Source organism: Blennius ocellaris (genome assembly GCF_963422515.1).
Source record: "Blennius ocellaris genome assembly, chromosome: 3".
NCBI classification, from domain to species: domain Eukaryota; kingdom Metazoa; phylum Chordata; class Actinopteri; order Blenniiformes; family Blenniidae; genus Blennius; species Blennius ocellaris.
In genome coordinates, this window is record NC_137652.1 from 30,086,411 (window position 1) to 30,110,058 (window position 23,648).

The following is a 23,648-nucleotide window of genomic DNA, read 5'->3' on the forward strand; positions in this document are numbered from 1 at the left end:
ACCACTTCTGGAAGCATTTCATCCGTTTCTACTTGCCCAGCCTTCAGACCCGACAGAAGTGGAATGCTGAAAATCCTCTCCTTTCACCTGTGTAAAAAAGGCACCCTTGTGGCCGCTAAGCATCAGACACTTTTTTTGTGACTCTCTCTCTCTCCCCTTTGGAAGGCGCCTCGCTTCACCTGGACTCTCAGCCAATCACAAGTTGGCTCAGGCTCGCTAGACACGGATAACATTCAGTCTGAGACTATTTGCCTGTAGTGTACGTTATCCACGTGGACTTGATACGGCATTACAACTGTTGTGTTTTGTGTGCGTCTCTACAAGTAAGGATGAGTATTTGTTTGTATTTGCTTAAGCTACACACCTGTGAAGTCTCCAGCGAGTTGGATGTTGCTGTCAGTGAGGTGTTGTCTCTGGGTCAGGCTAATGTTTCCATGTCGTGCAGATATTTCCCCGACAACACAGCTCAGCGGGTTCTGCAATGAGCAGCTGGGAGCCTGAAAGAAGAAATGAGGCACATCACACATAAACCACAAAAATCACATCGTTTGCCACCATAGTGGAGCTCAAAGGAAAAAAGGTTACTCGCTTCAGAGTCCTATACAGAACTTCTCTTGTAAATGTTTGAAACCAACATAACCTCTGGAGGCTGGTGTTTAAAGAATTTAAGGAGGAAGTTTCCTTGTATGGCCGACAGGCTGCATGCTGTCCTAGATCGTCGTTTTTCCCTCATATCGCACATCTTGGAAATACATTTTTGAATTTTATATACGACGACAATAACTTTCCATGTTATATGATCAAGAGCTGAGTCTAATGAAGCAGATGCAACATTCCCTCAAATGAAAATGCAAGCTGAAACAAAATAAACACATTTGGCTTTGCATGTTTACTGGTTTCAGTGAAAGTCGATAATCCAAGAAGAATTTGATTAAAGCAAAATCAAGTATGAATAAAGGAAATAATTAAAAAAATATATACCACTACCATAAAGAGCAACACCATGCTGCAGATGTTCCACTTCCAATATGACTAGTTTTTTCCATTACTACTTTTTCTCAGGGATTCTCATTTCTGTGGATTGTCAAAATCCACTGTATTATTGAATCAAAGAAATAACTTGCAGTTTGCCCTTACCATTGAGGTCATGTTGAAGGGATTGTATGTGCCCCCCAGACCAGTGCACTGGCTGTTGCTGGCGTTTATCCGGTACATCATGATCAGCATCTGGACCTGAGATGTCTGCAAAAAGGGGTCAAATCCAACATTTCGTCATTTGATCCAATACATATGCAATGTAAATGCAATAACATGTCATCGTTTCCACGTGGAACCACCATCTTCGTGGCTGTGTATCATCATGTTTCATACAATTGCACATGTTCAGTTTTGTTGTTTAGTCACTATAGAACTGAATAGATTTCATCATGACACCACTGGTCCTGAAACCTTAAGGCCATCAGTTATAAGACACTTAAGGATTCATGCAATGCATCAAGAGTACTCACAGTTCGATTTGAGACCGTTTGAAGATCCATCTCCAATGTCGTATCACTGCTGCTTCCATCAGGAAACACTTGTTGAATCTGGAGTGACGGGAATTAGAAAAAGAAAAAAAAATTACATTATTAAATTTATTCAATACATTTTCACATTCAACTGGAAGAGCATCATCTTTTGCTGAAACAAGGAAAAAAATTATTATCTCTACAGACTATTTTGTTCATTGATTAGACAGTTTCCTTCTCAATGTCTCTTTTGGAGCCATAGAGGCAGCGCAGGGCTCAGTATGGGGGCTTTGGAGGGCAGCTGACAGAAACTGCTGTACTGTGAGCGACGTTCCTGGTTCAGGATTCTCCGTGTATCCCGAGACAGCAGATGGATGCTCAGATAAGCTCCTGATCTTTTCCTCCACAGCTCGCTATTGCAAGTAGTCATTAATGAATTCACCATCTGAGCAGCTCAGCAGAAGTACAGCGTCATGTTTTTGTGGCAGCTGGGCTCCTGGTGAGTAAGCCAGAAACACCACAAGTGCTCCATCTCTACCAGCGAACACCTCGACTCTGGAAATGTTGATATCTGCATCATTTCACACCAGTATTGCAGTTTTGACAACACTTATGAAATCTACTTTTCACAGTTAGCCAGGTTTGAGATGTAGCTCTGCCAAGTCAAGAACCTGGGATATTTGGTTTCACAACGCATTTTCTGACATTTGCTACCTGAAGATAAATATGAGAGACACAACGCAGACAATGACAACAGCCATTTACAAAACGTGACATATCATGGAATGTTCCTTTTCAAATGTTTATACATTTGATATAAAGCTGTATTTTGTCCAAAGTAATGTAGAAGTGAGGTGTAGAAAGCAGTGATATCCTACATGTGCTCGGACCAAAAGACAAAAGATGAGCAGTCAATATAAAATATAGTTTTCAAAAACTTGTGAAAGAATAATTCAAGGACTACTCCTAAATACTTTGGCTCTAAAAGTCCCAAATGCAAGTTTGTTAAAAACAATTTTTAGCAATTTATACTTTAACGGATAGCTAAAAAAGTGTTTGTTTTATTTGGCAGACATGAAAGCAGTGACCACACATCTTTACCGGACCCATCAAGAGTTAAATCATCTGACATAATTGAGAAATGTTTGGAAGAGTTTGATTCTCACCAGTCTCACTGTACCAGACACCGTGGTATTGAAGGAAGCCTTTGCCATAACCATTTGTCCCTCTGGATCACGAACCGCAGAGACATTAGCGCACCTCAATCTGCAGTGAAGCACAGCTTGAAATACACTTTGGCAACGACCATTTCTGTGATATTGTTGGTGGTGAAACATTTGGAATTGTGCCAATTTGAGGACCATTTCCATTTCGGTCAAGTTAATGCAGCATATTATTCATGCAGATTGAAATTCCCAGTTTCTGGTAATGTGCACCAAAAGGATCAGTGAAGGAGGATTACCAATTACTTCATGAAATACAACATATGGTCAACCTTCTCATGAATCATTTTGTTTTGGTCCTTGTTTCAGTTCCATCATTTGTCTAAGTTGTTCCTCTAAAACCACAATGGTAAACTTATTCTCACCTTGATCCATTGGTGTAGTGAACCACAACTGATCGCCCCACGACACTGAAGGGTCCAGTCAACGGCATGTCAGGATCCATGTAGATGGCATTGAAGTCATTTTGATTGGCGAGCGTACCAAACTTCCCACTTATGTCCCCAATCTCATATTGGTCAACAGTGCCCATTCCAGGCGCTGGGGAGTTTGATATGTTGAAGCCTAGGGGGTTGTAGTGGCCTAGAATGTTTGCAGCAGAGCAGGGGTCTATGCCACCAGATCTGAGAGGCAATACATGGACATGGTAACCTCCAGCTAATGAGCTCAGGTTCCTCAGGGACACATTCAAAGTGGTTGGGCCTTGTGGAACTGCTTGGGAAAATCTGATTTGGCCACTTGTCATTTCAGGGCCACGCCAACTGCCCATCTGAGCCCTGGGTACCCTCATCATTGTAATATTGGCACATGCGATCCTTGGTCCTCCTCTGTCTGCGGCATGAATGACGACAGAGCGACCAATAATACCCGACATAGACAACCAGGAGGTGACATCAGTGAAGAAATATTTTGCGGCCACCCCTCCTATGTTGGTGCCAAGATCAAGCGTGCCATGTTTGCTGGAAAGGTCTCCCACCTCACAGGATATGGGACGAGATGGCGCACAATGAAGTGCATAGCTGCTGTCACTAGTGTTAATACTGAAGGGGTTCCAGTGACCTCCTACTGTGCTGCAGCGCATGTCATCGTCGTCCCTCTCGGACATAATAGGGTAAGTGTGAACATGCCAGTTGTGGTTTCTGGTGGGCGTTATTGAGGCAGTACTGTACGACACGTCCATAAAGATGGCCACATCAGACAAAGGTTTGTCCACCAGCTGTGTGAACCAGACTTCACCAACCACATCTCTCCGAAATGTGGCTTTGCCAACGACCACGTCACCCGGGTAACCGATGCTGGTGCAAGCATCCCTTGTGCCATCCTGCAGGTGAATTACAACAGAGCGGCCGACAATGCTGTTCTGGCCAAACAGAGGGAGATTGTGATCTGTGAAGGTTGTCTGCACTGCATCCTGATCTTCTAGGGACCCATGCTTGGAACTAAGGTCACCGATCTCATACATGTCATGTGTGGATCCAGGCGTAGTTGGGTACGTTGGGCTACTTGTGTTGACTCCGAATGGATTCCAGTGGCCAGCGAGATTATCGTTGGAACACCGACTTGAACCACTCGCCCCAACTGGAGGGACAGGGAAGTGATGAACATGGTAAGTGGTAACTCTACTCCGTAGATTTGTCAAGTTTACTCTCAGCTCTGTCAAATCAAATGGGGAAGCCTGAACAAAGCTAATATGTCCTTGGTTCCCATTCATGTTCATAACTGCACTGACCTTTTTCTCCGCTACGTCATAAATTCTAGCACACTTGTAATCTGACCCCATGCGGTAGAGAAGAAACCGAATTGAGGAAATGTCGCTGGTGACATTGAGACGGGATTTTTTAAGTTGTAATGGTGTACCAACGTTTGCAACTCCAAGTTCGGTCAAATCTGCAGCATCTATTGGGCTTGCAAGCAGCATGGTACAACTTGTGGCACTACTTGGGGAACCAAAGAGAGTGATGTTTCTTTGGGAGGCATTGACCTGACCGATAGTCATCAGATCTGTTAGAGCTCTTGGGTCGGTGTTGTCCCTGTTAAATCGGAAATAAACATTTCCTGCAATGTACTTGGTGAATCGGGCTTGTTTAGTCAAGGGCGTCAGACCTTTACTGACAACTGTGCAAACTTTACTGCCACTACATGTGTGCAATACCAGAGAAAGGTCACAGAGGTTTGACCTTTCCTGGAAGACTTGCGACACGTCGATCTCAGCATTTGAAGCAGGGTTTACTGTGAAGTTGAAGACACTGGGGCCGATATTCGCTTCAGAGCAGGGATCAGCAAAATGGCCGAACATGACGGGGAACTCTGTGAGATAAGCGTCGACTGAATCGCAGGATCCAACACCTGACACATTGACCATGGCCATCCTCGAGATGGAGTTAAACTCCACCTGGCCCATGACTCCACCCATGTTGAGAGGGGCCATGAACCGAGCAGAGCTGATGGAATCTGTAAAGAATGACAAGGAACCATTGATAACAATTAACCATTACAAGCAAAGCACAAGAAATTAATGTAAAACTTCAATGATTGATGTTTCACAAGTGTCTGATGTCTCCCTAAGTCTGCAGTAGAAATACTTTACATTTGTATCACTTAGAAAAATGGAAGCACAGAGTCCGATCTTTACCTTAAGCTACCAAAAATCTAAATAGGGAAATTTGACTGTGGAATATTTTTGCTCAGAAAGATTAAAAACTCCAAAACATTTGTCATGTGCTACCCAATTCTATAATATGCATCAATTTTTTCCCTCGTCATTCTGTATTTCACATATCACACACCACATAAAAGATGCTGCATTTCTCATCTTCACTTCCTTTTGTCGAGTTCAGCTTGTAACTGCACCGCGCCAGTTTACTCTTTTCCTAACCCTACTCATTAAAAAAAAAAAAAAAAAGTCTAAACTGTGACTGGTGGCATTGTTGTGACAGACAACAGCAGTAAGAATTTATTTGGTGACCCTCGTACTTCTTGGTGGACCACGTTCATCATAATCAGCCACAATTTTACAATACAAGGATCTGTATTCTCTGGATCTCAGTTGAATGTTTCACTGTTATGAAGTAATCGTTGGCAGCAGGAAGGCGGCAGCAAACATCCAGAACAGGAGAAAACCTCGAGGTACACCTATGGCTGCACTCCCCGCAGCTGTTGTATATCAAAGGAGAGCACATGTTTGTGATACTATGAAAGAAAGTAGTGCATGACCCCGAAAGCTTTCTTTGAACTCCCGATATAGTGGGGTTGCCTTCGTTTACACTTTTTGAAAAGACTCGAGTTGGTTCCAATTTCTGGAGCTTTTAAAGCTTTGTTTTGGCTCGTGTGATTTTCATATGGTCTTTATTAAATTGGCAGCATTTCAACAAGTCATATTTGCAAATATAAAAGGGATTCATTCAGTAACGCCAAAACACTGATTGTTCATTCTTGATAGCTGACGTTCCAAAAGGAACAGACTTTCTTCACACGTGAACGCAATCATCCTCATTGTGCACACAAATTAAATTTAAAGCCCAACACGTACCTCTACATTCAGAAGATCCAGTGAAGGTCCCCAACTGAGGGCTGTTTTGGACAGAGTCCATCAAGGCAGCGCTCATGTTCCCTTTAAAATAAACAGTAGCACAATGCTTATTCACAATACAAAACCACACAATGTGCAACCTTGGGCCAGATATGCTTTGATAGCTGAGGCTGATTTTGTTTCTGAATTAATTATGGGAATTAAGTCAGAATGCAACTCTGTGTGTTAATCAGTCAAGAAGTCCAAGATTATAGAGTATATTAACATTTCATTAAAATATGCATAATCACAATAAAGGGGCCTTCTGGGAAACTATTGCATTAACCCTTCATCTTGAGGGAGACTTCTAGGTGTATAAATGCCCGTCCTGTGCCATAGTGTGTGAAACCTCTTCACAGATACTCCAGTCCCCCCCCCCCCGGGACCAGAGGAAGGGACAGAAAATGAGACAGAGACACCGTCTGATAAAAAGGAGCCTGATAATGAGAGTCAGAAAATCTTTGTGTGTTGGACACTACAAAGGAGTCACTTTGGCCCCCTTTGAATGCAGCCCCAGTCTGTCTCAGTCCACCTTTGTGTCAATTGTCATAATGCAAGTCGATTTTTCTGAAACGACCAAGTCCTCGTTTTGAGAAAAGAATATTTGTTAATCACCCAGAACTATGACCCATCCCCATATTTGATAACCTATGAATAAAAGGGTGGAGGAGAACCACTCCATGCTTTCAAGGCCAAACCACTTAAGCGTGGAATGACTATTGCTTTGTTGTATTTTTTGGCAGGGTGTGATTTCTTATTTCCCCAGTCACAATGGCCATAATTAAAGTCATAATGCAGCAACACCTCTGCCAAGAAGCTCAACTGCAACTCACAGAGTGCTCAATCCTGTTTTGCTTTCTCCACTTTAGTTTCCTCGCTGGCATGTGGAAATGCTGGCACAACCAGCCCAGACAGCTTCTTACCAGAGATCATGTAGTTTACTTGCTGACACCTTCCCTCAGCGGCAGACATGGGCGAGGGGGGCAGGATGGTGACTTGGTCCGTTCCAATGCTCAGGATATCTGCAACCCTCATGCGGAAGGTGTACCTGTGCATGAAGAGATAAAGCATCAAATCTCTTGTCATATGATGTTGAAGTTCAGTGCCCGTACTAAATAACACTCATGTTTCAGGCATGGTGGAGTAGTGCTTTGCAATGCTGCTTTCACAGCAAGTTTCAATTTGGAACCGGTCTATATGGAGTTTGCATATTCTCGTTGGGGGTTCTCCAGGTGTAGGAGCAGGAGGAGCATCTCCTCCAGAGCATTAACCACAAAGTAACCCAAGATCTCACATCAAATAGTTTCTGGTTTAATCGTGGACTTCCTGATGTTTTTCACATCACATCAGGGACTCATGTCGCCTCTTGTGGTAGTTCTCACAAAGTCTTATTTTACAAATGTAAGGCACTTTCATTTATATAGCACCATTCCCCCGATGGGGATCCAGTACCACTGGATTAACTTGAATGGGCTTCATAAGTTGTACATCATCAAAATGAATGATGAGCCTGAACCTGGCAGCACATATGGCTTCAGCAACCCATCCCATATGCTCACACTGGCACAAACACCAGGATCCTCCTCCAGTCCACATGAAAAGCCAGTTGTGCTCCAACGTTTTGCATAAATTACCAACAACCGTGACAGTGGCTAGTAGAAAATGCGCACGCCAAATCTGTAATTAGAGACATAAAAACTAATGGTCTAAACACATGTGTGAAGGTGGTAAAAACTATAATCACACATTGACCTGAATCCAACCCGACCACTTTGAATTGGCAGGTCACTGACCTACACAAGACGACGCCTTGCTTTGCCCGCAGTCAGTATGAGGAAGAGATCTGCCAATGACCCAAAGCAGGCCATCATGAATGAGCCGTTTTTTGTCTGTCTTTTTCCTGCCTTGAGGTCGGTGATGGGTAGATAATTTGGCCATAACTTAAGGTCATGAGAACTGCCACTGGATGGTTGGAATTGTGATTTTTGTGGGACAATGCCACCTCACACATCTGACTGCTCCAAATACTAGGCTTACTTTAATTCAACTAACCAAAGCCTCTGAATGTGCTGTAGGAAACTAGGATACATTCCGCTTTATAATTCCCTGGAAATTTAAACAGTCAACAGTTGCCTCTTTAATGTCGTTGCAGTTACTTAACTCTTGTCTGATCTAAATCTTATAATCTTTCTTGTCCGGTGCATTAAGGTTCTATTCAATCACAATGGACCTTTTGATCCGCGTGTTTGATTTCCACAAAAGCTACGCTGGATGCCTTGGCAACCTGGACAGGTAAGAGTTGCCAGCGGTGACTCACAGCAGTGACCTATTTTTGGTGGCTTTTGAAGGTGTGAATGCCTGAAGTAGAGTTGCTCATAATGTTGTGATACGTCAGGACTGTGCAAGTCAGTCCAACAAACTGTTGACTCATTACAGACACCTCCCCAAATAAACATGAATTAAACAAGTTAATGTTCATAGGGCTCCTATTCAAGTAATGCATTGTTGATTTATGGGCTTCAACATCTGAGATTTAGTATTAGCATATATAGCGGAGTGGCTAACTGCTACCTGATTGAGCAACAGAGAGAGACGGTTTATTACCAAGTGTTAACAAAAGGGTTCAATTAATGGACTCGGGCCTCAACGAGTTGCTCACTGAAGCGATTTGGTTTGACAGAGCCATTCATTGCCATTTAATGGCACACTCTTAAATGCATGGCGTGTCCTCGTCCATGGTGCGGATCCATCGTCATACCGACACTCGTCCCACATTAGCATGATCACTTCAAGTCCCGAACACATGCACAATAATTATAAATACAGCAGTTTCTAAATTTCAATAATCCTCTTACATGAATATTCGACAAATGTTTTAATCTGAAAACTGAAACTTGGCAAAAGACGCGGCATTAAAGTCGATTTCAGGACCAAATGTCAGATACGTTTCTTGGCTTAAATTGGGTTTTTGAAGTGTTTCCAGCAATCATCCCAGTCACACTTTGTGAACTTGTTCATAGTATTTCTCAGTTTACATGGTTGGTGCTTAAAGAATGATCAATTAAATCATATTAACGAGAACACCCATTTATTTTAATGGATGTATTTTCGAGTAGATTTTCCATGAGGCACCACCTTTACGACACACTCCACATGAACAACAACAAAAGATGCAATATGTTGCTATATAGATGCTCTGTGGCTAAATATGGAATTTCCTTTCGAGCTTGAAGGTTTGGCCGGTGGAGGTTCTCTCACTACAGTGATTCAGTCAAAAGGTTTTCTCAAGAATAGTTTTGAAACAATAACCAAACTGAGAAAGAAAATTACCTGCTCAGCAAGTTAGATCTTTCCATCCATCCTTTAAACCTTTTCATTCAAATCACTGCCTTGGAAATCAGCCGACAATGAGCGTGGACAGACTACACCTTGGGCAGGTCACCACGCGCACACAATTATGGGCAATTTAGAACCTCCAATTAACTCCAAATGTGTTTTTTCTTCACATTGACAAACACACACACGAGTAAATGCAAACAAAATTTAATTGACAATGATAAGCAGGTGTATCCACACTGAACACTCTTGCATTACCAATTAGAGTGCATTTGTTTTATGCGTATATACGCACACGCTCGTGACCCCTACTTGAGCACCGCCATGGGAAAATGGATCAGCAGGGATAATTACTACATTTCCCTTGTGTACAGTTTAGACCACTATGTTTTAATTCTGAAGTTAAATTTAATTGTTCCCTTTAACTTTGTAAAGTCTCATTCATACTTCTTGCAAGTATTTTCGGCAAATATATCCTCAAGGTATTTTTACATCATATTGAGTTTCACGGAGCACTCAATATGCACACTTCCTTTTTTCTCTGACACCTGTAATGGTATTTTTACAACTGCCCTTTAAAACAATTGGTTATGTGGTTGTTTGTGGCATGTTGAACACCCAAGATAGAATTACAGTTGAAGTAGTAATGGAGGAAGATGAACGCTATAATCTTGTATCTTAAGGCATCAACTCGGAGAACCCAGGCCTGTACATGAGAGTTGAGAGTCTCGGTTCAAGTCAGTCTGACTCCACCCGATACCCGAGAACCTTCTGCTCATGCCTGCCAGTTACCAGTTGATTCCAAATAAGTAACGTATCGACTTTAGCACCACTGTACATACAAGTTACAATACTCCCGAAAGTCTTTCACTTTTTGCCTCAGGATGTTTAAAAGTCCCGACAGATAAAACAATTTTTCTTCCCTAGTGAGAAGTCATTCAGTCTGGTTTGTGGCGCTCACCGGTTGAAGTTGGCCACGTTGGGAAAGATCAGCTCTCCCGAGGGAGACTCTGGGATGATGTCAGCACAGGAGAGGATGGTTCCTCCGTCCATCAACACCAGAGACCTGTGCACCACTGAGAACACCCGGAGAAATGAGACTCAATGGCTTCGACACATTCACAGAAAATAAACTCAATTAGAGAGTGTACTCATGAAGTTGGATCAGCAGCTTATCAATTTACCAATCTCTCCTTTCACCGGGGTAAAAAATGCACCCTTCTGCCCGCTAAGGATCTGACACTTTTTTTGTGACTCTCTCTCTCCCCCCTTCGGAAGACACCTCGCTTGACCTGGACTCTCAGCCAATGACAAGTTGGCTCAGGCTCGCTATACACTGGTAGCATTCAGTCCGAGACTATTTGCCTGTAGTGTACGTTATCTGCACGGACTTGATACGGCATTACAACTGTTCTGTGTGCGTCTCTACAAGTAAGGATGGGTATTTGTTTGCATTTGCTTAAGCTAAATTGGTAGTGTTTCTCATCTGTTTAGCATTGCTAAATGTTAGCTTGGGCTTTTCCTACCGAGCTAGGCCTCGTGCAGTGATTTTCCTTTCTGTAAAATTTGTATGTTGCCATTCGGGCATTTTCCTTCAGTTTCACCTCGTCAACCATCTGTTAAGAGCCCTCTGTGTATAGTTTGTAACCCGTAGCTGTCAATCCAGCTAATTGGCTACAATGCAGGGACCTCCTGCATTTTCACTTGTCACGTGACCTCCCACCACAGCCGGTTGTAGTTATTCGTGTTACCAGCAGAGGGAGCTATTGTATTGTAAAAGGTTTGTCTTTCCCAATTTTTCATGGTTGAAGCTGTTAACACTGCAAAGTCCAGCGCCTTGCCTTTTGGCTGTTATTTCTTCCAGGTCCAAGGTGCAGCCAAATGGCAGGCGTGAACAGCTCAGCTTGTCACCAATTGTTATGCAAGTGAAGCAGAACATGAGCCAGACACTGGCAGCCAACAGTCTCTTCTTTCTCCATCATGCAAATCAGTCACCCCCCCAGCCACACAAAAAACAATGTTACGGGTTTTTCATGTGATGTGAAGTCTCAGAGTTGGCTGTATCATTAGAGTATCGATTTACCAATTTATTTACAAATCTCTCCTTTCACCTGTGAAGTCTCCAGCGAGTTGGATGTTGCTGTCAGTGAGGTGTTGTCTCTGGGTCAGGCTAATGTTTCCATGTCGTGCAGATATTTCCCCGACAACACAGCTCAGCGGGTTCTGCAATGAGCAGCTGGGAGCCTGACAGAAGAAATGAGGCACATCACACATAAACCACAAAAATCACATCGTTTGCCACCATAGTGGAGCTCAAAGGAAAAAAGGTTACTCGCTTCAGAGTCCTATACAGAACTTCTCTTGTAAATATTTGAAACTAACATAATCTCTGGAGGCTGCTGTTTAAAGAATTTAAATGAGATAACTAGAAAGAGGATAGGATTGACACATTTGAATTGTTCATAGGTAATGCACCATAATCCCTCAGGAAGGAGGAAGTTTCCTTGTATGGCCGACAGGCTGCATGCTGTCCTAGATCGTCGTTTTTCCTCATATCGCACATCTTGGAAATACATTTTTGAATTTTATATACGACGGCAATCATTTTTTTATGTTATATGATCAAGAGCTGAGTCTAATGAAGCAGATGCAACATTCCCTCAAATGAAAATGCAAGCTGAAAAAAAATAAACACATTTGGCTTTGCAGGTTTCCTGGTTTCAGTGAAAGTCGATAATCCAAGAAGAATTTGATTAAAGCAAAATCAAATATGAATAAAGGAAATAATTAAAAAAAATATATACAACTACCATAAAGAGCAACACCATGCTGCAGATGTTCCACTTCCTATATTCACTTACAATGTGACTGATCTTTTCCATGACTTTCTCAGGGATTCTCATTTCTGTGGATTGTCGAAATCCACTGTATTATTGAATCAAAGAAATAACTTTCAGTTTGCCCTTACCATTGAGTTCATGTTGAAGGGATTGTATGTGCCCCCCAGACCAGTGCACTGGCTGTTGCTGGCGTTTATCCGGTACATCATGATCAGCATCTGGACCTGAGATGTCTGCAAAAAGGGGTCAAATCCAACATTTCGTCGTTTGATCCAATACATATGCAATGTAAATGCAATAACATGTCATCGTTTCCACGTGGAACCACCATCTTTGTGGCTGTGTATCATCATGTTTCATACAATTGCACATGTTCAGTTTTGTTGTTTAGTCACTATAGAACTGAATAGATTTCATCATGACACCACTGGTCCTGAAACCTTAAGGCCATCAGTTATAAGACACTTAAGGATTCATGCAATGCATCAAGAGTACTCACAGTTCGATTTGAAACCGCTTGAAGATCCACCTCCAATGTCGTATCACTGCTGCTTCCATCAGGAAACACTTGCTGAATCTGGAGTGACGGGAATTAGAAAAAAAAAAAACTTATTAAATGCATTCAATACATTTTCACATTCAACTGGAAGAGCATCATCTTTTGCTGAAACAAGGAAAAAAATTATGATCTCTACAGACTATTTTGTTCATTGATTAGACAGTTTCCTTCTCAATGTCTCTTTTGGAGCCATAGAGGCAGCGCAGGGCTCAGTATGGGGGCTTTGGAGGGCAGCTGACAGAAACTGCTGTACTGTGAGCGACGTTCCTGGTTCAGGATTCTCCGTGTATCCCGAGACAGCAGATGGATGCTCAGATAAGCTCCTGATCTTTTCCTCCACAGCTCGCTATTGCAAGTAGTCATTAATGAATTCACCATCTGAGCAGCTCAGCAGAAGTACACCGTCATGTTTTTGTGGCAGCTGGGCTCCTGGTGAGCAAGCCAGAAACACCACAAGTGCTCCATCTCTACCAGTGAACACCTCGACTCTGGAAATGTTGATATCTGCATCATTTCACACCAGTATTGCAGTTTTGACAATACTTATGAAATCTACTTTTCACAGTTAGCCAGGTTTGAGATGTAGCTCTGCCAAGTCAAGAACCTGGGATATTTGGTTTCACAACGCATTTTCTGACATTTGCTACCTGAAGATAAATATGAGAGACACAACGCAGACAATGACAACAGCCGTTTACAAAACGTGACATATCATGGAATGTTCCTTTTCAAATGTTTATACATTTGATATAAAGCTGTATTTTGTCCAAAGTAATGTAGAAGTGAGGTGTAGAAAGCAGTGATATCCTACATGTGCTCGGACCAAAAGACAAAAGATGAGCAGTCAATATAAAATATAGTTTTCAAAAACTTGTGAAAGAATAATTCAAGGACTACTCCTAAATACTTTGGCTCTAAAAGTCCCAAATGCAAGTTTGTTAAAAACAATTTTTAGCAATTTATACTTTAACGGATAGCTAAAAAAGTGTTTGTTTTATTTGGCAGACATGAAAGCAGTGACCACACATCTTTACCGGACCCATCAAGAGTTAAATCATCTGACATAATTGAGAAATGTTTGGAAGAGTTTGATTCTCACCAGTCTCACTGTACCAGACACCGTGGTATTGAAGGAAGCCTTTGCCATAACCATTTGTCCCTCTGGATCACGAACCGCAGAGACATTAGCGCACCTCAATCTGCAGTGAAACACAGCTTGAAATACACTTTGGCAACGACCATTTCTGTGATATTGTTGGTGGTGAAACATTTGGAATTGTGCCAATTTGAGGACCATTTCCATTTCGGTCAAGTTAATGCAGCATATTATTCATGCAGATTGAAATTCCCAGTTTCTGGTAATGTGCACCAAAAGGATCAGTGAAGGAGGATTACCAATTACTTCATGAAATACAACATATGGTCAACCTTCTCATGAATCATTTTGTTTTGGTCCTTGTTTCAGTTCCATCATTTGTCTAAGTTGTTCCTCTAAAACCACAATGGTAAACTTATTCTCACCTTGATCCATTGGTGTAGTGAACCACAACTGATCGCCCCACGACACTGAAGGGTCCAGTCAACGGCATGTCAGGATCCATGTAGATGGCATTGAAGTCATTTTGATTGGCGAGCGTACCAAACTTCCCACTTATGTCCCCAATCTCATATTGGTCAACAGTGCCCATTCCAGGCGCTGGGGAGTTTGATACGTTGAAGCCTAGGGGGTTGTAGTGGCCTAGAATGTTTGCAGCAGAGCAGGGGTCTATGCCACCAGATCTGAGAGGCAATACATGGACATGGTAACCTCCAGCTAATGAGCTCAGGTTCCTCAGGGACACATTCAAAGTGGTTGGGCCTTGTGGAACTGCTTGGGAAAATCTGATTTGGCCACTTGTCATTTCAGGGCCACGCCAACTGCCCATCTGAGCCCTGGGTACCCTCATCATTGTAATATTGGCACATGCGATCCTTGGTCCTCCTCTGTCTGCGGCATGAATGACGACAGAGCGACCAATAATACCCGACATAGACAACCAGGAGGTGACATCAGTGAAGAAATATTTTGCGGCCACCCCTCCTATGTTGGTGCCAAGATCAAGCGTGCCATGTTTGCTGGAAAGGTCTCCCACCTCACAGGATATGGGACGAGATGGCGCACAATGAAGTGCATAGCTGCTGTCACTAGTGTCAATACTGAAGGGGTTCCAGTGACCTCCTACTGTGCTGCAGCGCATGTCATCGTCGTCCCTCTCGGACATAATAGGGTAAGTGTGAACATGCCAGTTGTGGTTTCTGGTGGGCGTTATTGAGGCAGTACTGTACGACACGTCCATAAAGATGGCCACATCAGACAGAGGGTTGTCCACCAGCTGTGTGAACCAGACCTCACCAACCACATTTCTCCGAAATGTGGCTTTGCCAACGACCACGTCACCCGGGTAACCGATGCTGGTGCAAGCATCCCTTGTGCCATCCTGCAGGTGAATTACAACAGAGCGGCCGACAATGCTGTTCTGGCCAAACAGAGGGAGATTGTGATCTGTGAAGGTTGTCTGCACTGCATCCTGATCTTCTAGGGACCCATGCTTGGAACTAAGGTCACCGATCTCATACATGTCATGTGTGGATCCAGGCGTAGTTGGGTACGTTGGGCTACTTGTGTTGACTCCGAATGGATTCCAGTGGCCAGCGAGATTATCGTTGGAACACCGACTTGAACCACTCGCCCCAACTGGAGGGACAGGGAAGTGATGAACATGGTAAGTGGTAACTCTACTCCGTAGATTTGTCAAATTTACTCTCAGCTCTGTCAAATCAAATGGGGAAGCCTGAACAAAGCTAATATGTCCTTGGTTCCCATTCATGTTCATAACTGCACTGACCTTTTTCTCCGCTACGTCATAAATTCTAGCACACTTGTAATCTGACCCCATGCGGTAGAGAAGAAACCGAATTGAGGAAATGTCGCTGGTGACATTGAGACGGGATTTTTTAAGTTGTAATGGTGTACCAACGTTTGCAACTCCAAGTTCGGTCAAATCTGCAGCATCTATTGGGCTTGCAAGCAGCATGGTACAACTTGTGGCACTACTTGGGGAACCAAAGAGAGTGATGTTTCTTTGGGAGGCATTGACCTGACCGATAGTCATCAGATCTGTTAGAGCTCTTGGGTCGGTGTTGTCCCTGTTAAATCGGAAATAAACATTTCCTGCAATGTACTTGGTGAATCGGGCTTGTTTAGTCAAGGGCGTCAGACCTTTACTGACAACTGTGCAAACTTTACTGCCACTACATGTGTGCAATACCAGAGAAAGGTCACAGAGGTTTGACCTTTCCTGGAAGACTTGCGACACGTCGATCTCAGCATTTGAAGCAGGGTTTACTGTGAAGTTGAAGACACTGGGGCCGATATTCGCTTCAGAGCAGGGATCAGCAAAATGGCCGAACATGACGGGGAACTCTGTGAGATAAGCGTCGACTGAATCGCAGGATCCAACACCTGACACATTGACCATGGCCATCCTCGAGGTGGAGTTAAACTCCACCTGGCCCATGACTCCACCCATGTTGAGAGGGGCCATGAACCGAGCAGAGCTGATGGAATCTGTAAAGAATGACAAGGAACCATTGATAACAATTAACCATTACAAGCAAAGCACAAGAAATTAATGTAAAACTTCAATGATTGATGTTTCACAAGTGTCTGATGTCTCCCTAAGTCTGCAGTAGAAATACTTTACATTTGTATCACTTAGAAAAATGGAAGCACAGAGTCCGATCTTTACCTTAAGCTACCAAAAATCTAAATAGGGAAATTTGACTGTGGAATATTTTTGCTCAGAAAGATTAAAAACTCCAAAACATTTGTCATGTGCTACCCAATTCTATAATATGCATCAATTTTTTCCCTCGTCATTCTGTATTTCACATATCACACACCACATAAAATATGCTGCATTTCTCATCTTCACTTCCTTTTGTCGAGTTCAGCTTGTAACTGCACCGCGCCAGTTTACTCTTCTCCGAGGAAGATTCATCCCCCCTCATTGTCAAGCTTTAACCACTTTATAAAACTAGAAAGCCTCCCAGGATCAAGTGTTTCTATTAGGATTTTCATGTGAGGCACATGCAAAGATTCTTGCATTACTCTGATTAATCCTAATTAGAGTGTTTGTGCGTCACTTCGTAGTTTTGATGCTACACATTATGACTTATTGCCACAACACTTTAAATTACTCACTAATTTGCAGTGAGCATATAGTGGCAATGTCTTTGATCATACTCCCATGATAATGGAGCGGGGGGGGAAAAAGCTAAATTAAAAAATATATAAACTCCCAAAAGGCTGCAGTCACCATTTGTAGAACTACATTACCGATTCCATGTTTTCCCAGTTGAATTCAGAAGTTGTTTAAAGATTAAACTTAAAAATAATAAAAAAAAATAAAATAAAAAAAAATAAAAAAATCAGCCCTCTTGTTAGAATACACCTTGATCAAAACCTACAGCATCTCAATCATCTTTTATGATTCACTCTTATGATGGGTGTCAACCGACTTTTTGCCAATTGTTAAACCTGACTGTCAACATACAATTGAAAAAGGAAGAATTTCTGGAGAAAGTCCGTGCTCACTGCATAACTTTAACAGTAAACATCTCATGTATCCGTCATAAAATAAAAAGTTGCTCATGGAGCATTTCAAGTACTCCGTTTGAAAAAACTAAACAAACTTAAGTCAAGAAAGTTCATTGAGATAGTGCAAGTTCACAATTCAATTAGCACAATCCATTCCAGCATCTTGTCCCACAATAATGGTTGTTCTGTCAGGAGTTCCCTCCGCATTGTAATCCAGATACAGAACCTGCAGGACTAAAACTGAACACCTGTTTTAAAGTGACTGAACTAAAACAATGTCACCAGGATTGGAGAACCAGATATACTTGTGGTGGAAGACATGCACAATGATTTTAAATTAATTTTCAAGAGTAGATCCTTAAAGAATTGTTTATTTATTTGACCATGTGTGGATTCAAGCATGTGTGATTGACATAAAAGCTCTGATCAGATATACAAAGTCGAATGAACAAGGTTAAGGTGAATTATGTCAATGAAAGAAAAGGTAAAACAATTTAGGAGACATGAATATTTCTGACCAACACCTCCTTGGCCTACCTCCTCCAGGTGGGAGTGGATTTCTTGTGCAATCTGGAGCGCACTGATACTTTGCAGACAAACACCAGAAACAGGCGTTTAATTTGAGGCTTTTTTTAAGTGTGAAGAGATGAAGCATACCCAATTCATCACTATAAAGTCAAACTCTTTCTCAAAAGTATGGTGCCATTTGTTTGCAGATCAAGATAAGCAGTACAAAGAATGAACAGCAATTTTACCTAGTCAATGCTGGCAATGTGCCAAAATGTATTTCGCATGTTAAAAATTCCTGTCTTCCGTGAAGAGAAAACCAGTAAGATCCCTGGATCACGTGGTTTTAAACATCAAATCATTCAAAATGTCTTTGTGGCTTAACTGAAATATTAAATAGGACTGAAGAAGTACTCACCTACTGCCACAAACAGCAACACAGCTTGGAGAAGGCTCATGCTGGCAGATGTGGGCAAAACACACAGCCAACAGAGAAACTCTTTCAGGACTCAAACACACAAATCTTGACAGGGAAGGAAGATTAGAGAAGGGCAAGGACACGTCTGCGCGGTGATGAGGTGGCGTGGTGTGCCGCTGCTCGAGGCTGTGACATGCGAGAGTGGTTTTTGAAAAGTGTGCAGCCTCCCATTCCGTGTGTTTTTATGAGCTGCAGCCTGTTCGAGTCACACTGTGATTGGCCACCAGGTCGGCAGTGTCTCGTGTGGGGAGGGAGGATGAATATTTGGCAGCCTCAGCAGTTTCAGGCGGCCCATCCCTGCCATGACTCTGCTTTACTTGAAGACACACGGTTATTGGAAACCACCTGTTGATTATTGGGTGCATGCGAGCGGCAGGGCTCGAGAGCATGGAGATGATTTAAGGTAATTATCTCAGGGTTCTAAAATGCAAATGAGCTTCTTTTGATGGTTGAGTGAAAGGAGAAATGATCCTCTGAATCGGAGTGGTCTTTGCTCCCGGTCCCGGAAGGCCAACGGTCCTGCATGTTTTCAATGTTTCCCTGAAATGAGTGAAGGTGTCGTGGTGAAGTGCTGCAGATAGGCTGACAACAAGCTAATCAGTACAATCAGGTGTGTTGACGCTCTGGTGATGCTGAGCCCATGCAGCATCTCTGCTCGACGCCCATCATTCAGGCGTTCTGTGGCAGCAGACCGCCTGTCACAACATACTTGAACACGTAGACAGGCTTCGCATGACCAAACGCTTTTATTTTTTTAATTCCCCTGTTCGGCCCCTATTTATGTCTCTTCCTCTTTCCCCTTGCACAGAATGGCTCAGCGGTCCTTGTGTCAGAGTTGAGCTAAAAAAAAAAAGAGAGAGAAAGAAAGAAAGAGATTTAAAAATAGCAACAGCCTTACAATAGCTGCCTGATGGCCCATCATTGAGAGCTCTTTATGGTCGACAAAGCTATTTACACATATTGGAGGGTCGGTGAAGTGGCCCAGGCCCTTCACTCGGCTTGTTTAGATCACTGATTGCAGTAAGAGCCTGAAATACGATGTGGCTGAGGCCCTGCACATAAACACAGGTCCTCCATTTGAACGTGATGCACACGTCTATTAAATTAGAAATGACAACCAAATTTAGGCCCAAGATTAATGAGGAAAAAGCATCTGTATTGACTCAATCCCTTCACATTATTTCACAAAGTGGATAGGAGTATGACTCAACAGGACAAGGACAAAATATCACGATTTTCCTCATGTGTTATTGGACTGATGATAACTGTATTTCAGAATAAGAGCTTACGAGAGAAATGTAAGCAAACACCTTAACAGGACCCTCACAGCTTTTTGTCTAAAGAAAACAGAACTACGTCATTATGATGCCAGTTTTGTGGGACATGAAAATAAAACATGAAAATAAATAACATTTGGTTGAAACATTTCACCTGGAAACAGATTTTTCAGGCTGTAAAGCAAAGAAGAGACACACAGTTCCATTAAGACACACAGAAACATTTGAAGTCTCTTTTTTGTTTAGACTCATGTAAGAGTTTGAACAGATTTGATTAACTAGTTGAATTTATTTTGTCTGTTCCACTGCGCCAACAAGTTCATGTCTTTTGCATTCATGCTTTTACTGTCATACTCATGTGCTTCTATGATCCACGTTCTTATATCGCAGCGCTTCTTCTCGTATCATCAACATTTCCATTATCCAGTGAAGGTTTCTCCTAATGGAGACAAGTGACCCTGACCGTTCAGCCTCGACATTAGGGTACAGTTCCTAGCAGGATGCAGCAGGTGTTAAATCAACACATTGTGCTTTTGCATCCAGGAGGGACGGAGAAATTCCAATTAAACTGCTCAAACAAAGATGAATTATGAGGGCTAGGAAGTACGCGGAAAGAAAACGTGCCAAAGAAAATACTAAAGGATAGTGACGTCAAACCCTGAAAAAACCCTACAATTAAAATGTATTGTTCCAGTTGAATGGATGATTGACAGCATCACTCATCCGTATCTCACTACATTTCTTTTCCTCTGGAATGATGCTTAGGAAAAACATTTTTTAACGGTTTTCACACCTTTTTCCTGTCACTGTGGCTTACAAAACCCTGAACTGTTTAGAATAGGGGTGTCGAACATCACGCCTGTGGGTTAACAAGAGGGTCTGATCTAGAAAATCACCAATAAATTAAAAGAATTTCAAAGAAAACAGATATTTTTTCCCCCCTCAGACTAGCAGACCTGACAGAACATGGACCCGAGCTGAGATGTCAGTGATGCTGCCATGAAAGCTCATTGCTATCAAACTAACCTCAGAGGGGGAGTTCGTAAAAACTCAACAGTTATAGGAACAATTGTTTGTTTTTTTTTTATTTGCATTTAACTGCATTAGTGGCCTGCGTATTAAAGGATTGACTTCAAAATCTTCCTTCTTGTCTATGAAGCTCTGAATGGGCTCGGGCCTAAATGCATCTCAGCTTGACTTGTAGAATATCAAACCTTTGACATCAAACGTCCCGACCCCTGTGGTTCTCTGGAAGAGGTTCACTCAGTGTTCCTACAGTCAGAAACAAACAAGGTGAAGCAGCTTTTAGTTCCTACCTCCTCACCTGTGGAACAAACTTCCTGAATACCTGAAGACGGGCAATTTAAAGGTTATAATGGCACTATGTTACAGGTCCCCTGAACTAAAACGTGTCTGACACCGCTGCACTCAGGATCTTCTGTTAGATCGTGAACCACCCAAACCTCACGGATCAGAAACAAAGCTGCAGAAACTGCTTTCAGTTTTTATGCAGCACGTATTTCGAGCAAGCTCCCAGAAACCTGTAGGTCCTGAACTCTGACTTCTTTTAACATGAGGCTGAAAGCTTGCTTTTATGCTGAATTTTGTCTTTAACTACTGTTTTGCACTCGTTCAATCATTTTATATATATATATTTTAATTTTGCTCATATTCCTTCACTTATACAAGCTCAAAAACAAGGTAGAAAATTAAATCCCTTCTCACTATCACTTCTATCTTTACATCTATTAATACCCTATAAGCAGAATTTATGACAAACCTGTTGTATGTGTATGAAGCGTTAAATGTCATTCTGCACTAATTAAGCAAGATTGTTCAGCTGCTGCTGAAATAAACAGATTTTAAGATAGATTTAAGTTCCAAAAATATTTTCTTATTGTTTTTGTACATTTACTCTTTATTTTTCATATTTTCTAGTTATCAGTATTATCTGTTTATTTTTTAATTTCTCCAACAATCATCATGGAAATCCTTATCATTAATATAATGTGAATGCGAATTCACATTCACTAGACAATCAGACTTGGAAAGTAAACATTACAAACACTCATGTCACTGTGATTAAGCCACATTTTGATTCTTTCTAAAGCACAGTTTTGATGAAGCTTCAGTACAATTTACACCCACTAAAATCATAAATTGTGACTGTGAGTGTGAAAACAATCTGAATCAATCTGGGCTTGTATTAAAGCCCTTTAATCTGAATTACTGCAGCCAAAATGTTTTTTTGTTGCAGTCAGAATTCAGTTTTATCTGCATTTGTTGCCATTTTGTATATTTGATTGTGTGCCTTGGATGTCTGAATTAATACGGTCGATTAAACTGAATGAGGATTTTAACCTCAAGATGGACGAAAAAGAGACAAACACTTTTTCAGAAAAACGTTTAGACTTTGTACTTGATTGAACAAAATGTAAGCAATGTACTTGAGGAACAATTTCTGGTACTATTTCCACCATTACTCACAACTTTATCAAGATTCTTCAGAACTTAAAAATATGAAGCAGCATGACATGGAAATACTGGAGCGCAGTATGGGTTGGATAGAGTGTGGAACAAAATGCAAACATATTTAATGTTGACATGTCACAAGATGTAATTGTCAAGACTTCCAGTAATGCCTTCGGTCTTCCAGGCCACGAATAATTCATGTGATGGCAGTGACTCGACCTGTCTATTCTGTATGTCAGGTATTTCACCCACCCTGTGCAGTTTACAGGAAACCAGGACAAGACCAACAAGGCCTTTCAGTAACTCTTTCATTGGTATGTAATTGTAAATACCATCCAGGCGTGGTTGGGCGTTACCTAAAACAATGCAAAGTCTCAAACAACGAGACGATTGATTGTTTGAAAGTACTTCCTCCATGGCGGCAGAAATGCTGTCTGTCGTTTATTTAAATGGCCACCACTGGATATTACTTCCACGACTGATAGAAAAATGTGATGTACTGTGCCTCTCCTTCTGTGCAAAAAAGGAACAGACTTTGATCAGATCATCTGCTGGAGATGTGCAGCTGGCAGCAGAATCCCGGCCCTTCCTGACGAACAGGTCTTCAAATAGCTTCAGCTTCCAGGCCGACAGTAACACACAGTACGCACATTTGCATCATGACTGAAGATTGATGAACTCTTTGAAAGTTGGAAAGTATTGCAGCCAGAGCAGTCTTCTTCTCTATCACGTTGAGCAAACGTTCCACTGCTAGTCAGGACGGGACTTCATCACAGAACACTACAGAATATTTCGACTTCAACAATTGGACGTCATTTTGTGATCAAATTTGTATTTGTTTTGTGAACAAAATATACATATTGTAAAGTTTACAAAAAAAAAGGAGATTTTAAAGAAAAAGAAAACAAAAATTAATAAATAAAAACAAAAAATACAAACACGTTATCCAATATAGTGCAAGATGTACATGTACATACAGACGTATATACAAACATGAATGACTAACAAAACCTAAACTAACACCAGATCCCTGGATCCATAACTCAGACATGTATACTTGATGTTGGCATCAAAAGCCCAGAAAAAGGCTGAATATCTCATATATCAATATCTGTGCAGTAGTTTTGACTTAATCTTACTTTACTTATTTTCTAGATATACGCTGATGATTATAAGTAAGTAAATAAGACTACATTACTTCCAAAATACATTCCTTTCAGCACATGTTTGATTCTGGCTCT

General features: G+C 41.8%; 1 protein-coding gene across 1 annotated transcript; it reads right to left on the reverse strand.

Moving 5' to 3' along the window:
* Positions 1-356: 356 nt before the first annotated feature.
* LOC308145348 (uncharacterized protein) lies at positions 357-18,750 on the reverse strand (the record flags this gene model as incomplete). The annotated part of the gene is made up of 14 exons (XM_080516742.1): positions 18,599-18,750; positions 14,556-16,641; positions 14,134-14,233; positions 12,975-13,052; positions 12,604-12,708; positions 11,747-11,879; positions 10,597-10,711; positions 7,223-7,347; positions 6,261-6,341; positions 3,097-5,182; positions 2,675-2,774; positions 1,509-1,586; positions 1,138-1,242; positions 357-497 (listed from the first exon to the last, which is right to left on the reverse strand). The coding sequence occupies exons 1-14, from the start codon at positions 18,636-18,638 to the stop codon at positions 357-359; spliced, it is 5,373 nt and encodes a 1,790-aa protein (XP_080372868.1). The 5' UTR covers positions 18,639-18,750.
* Positions 18,751-23,648: the final 4,898 nt, after the last annotated feature.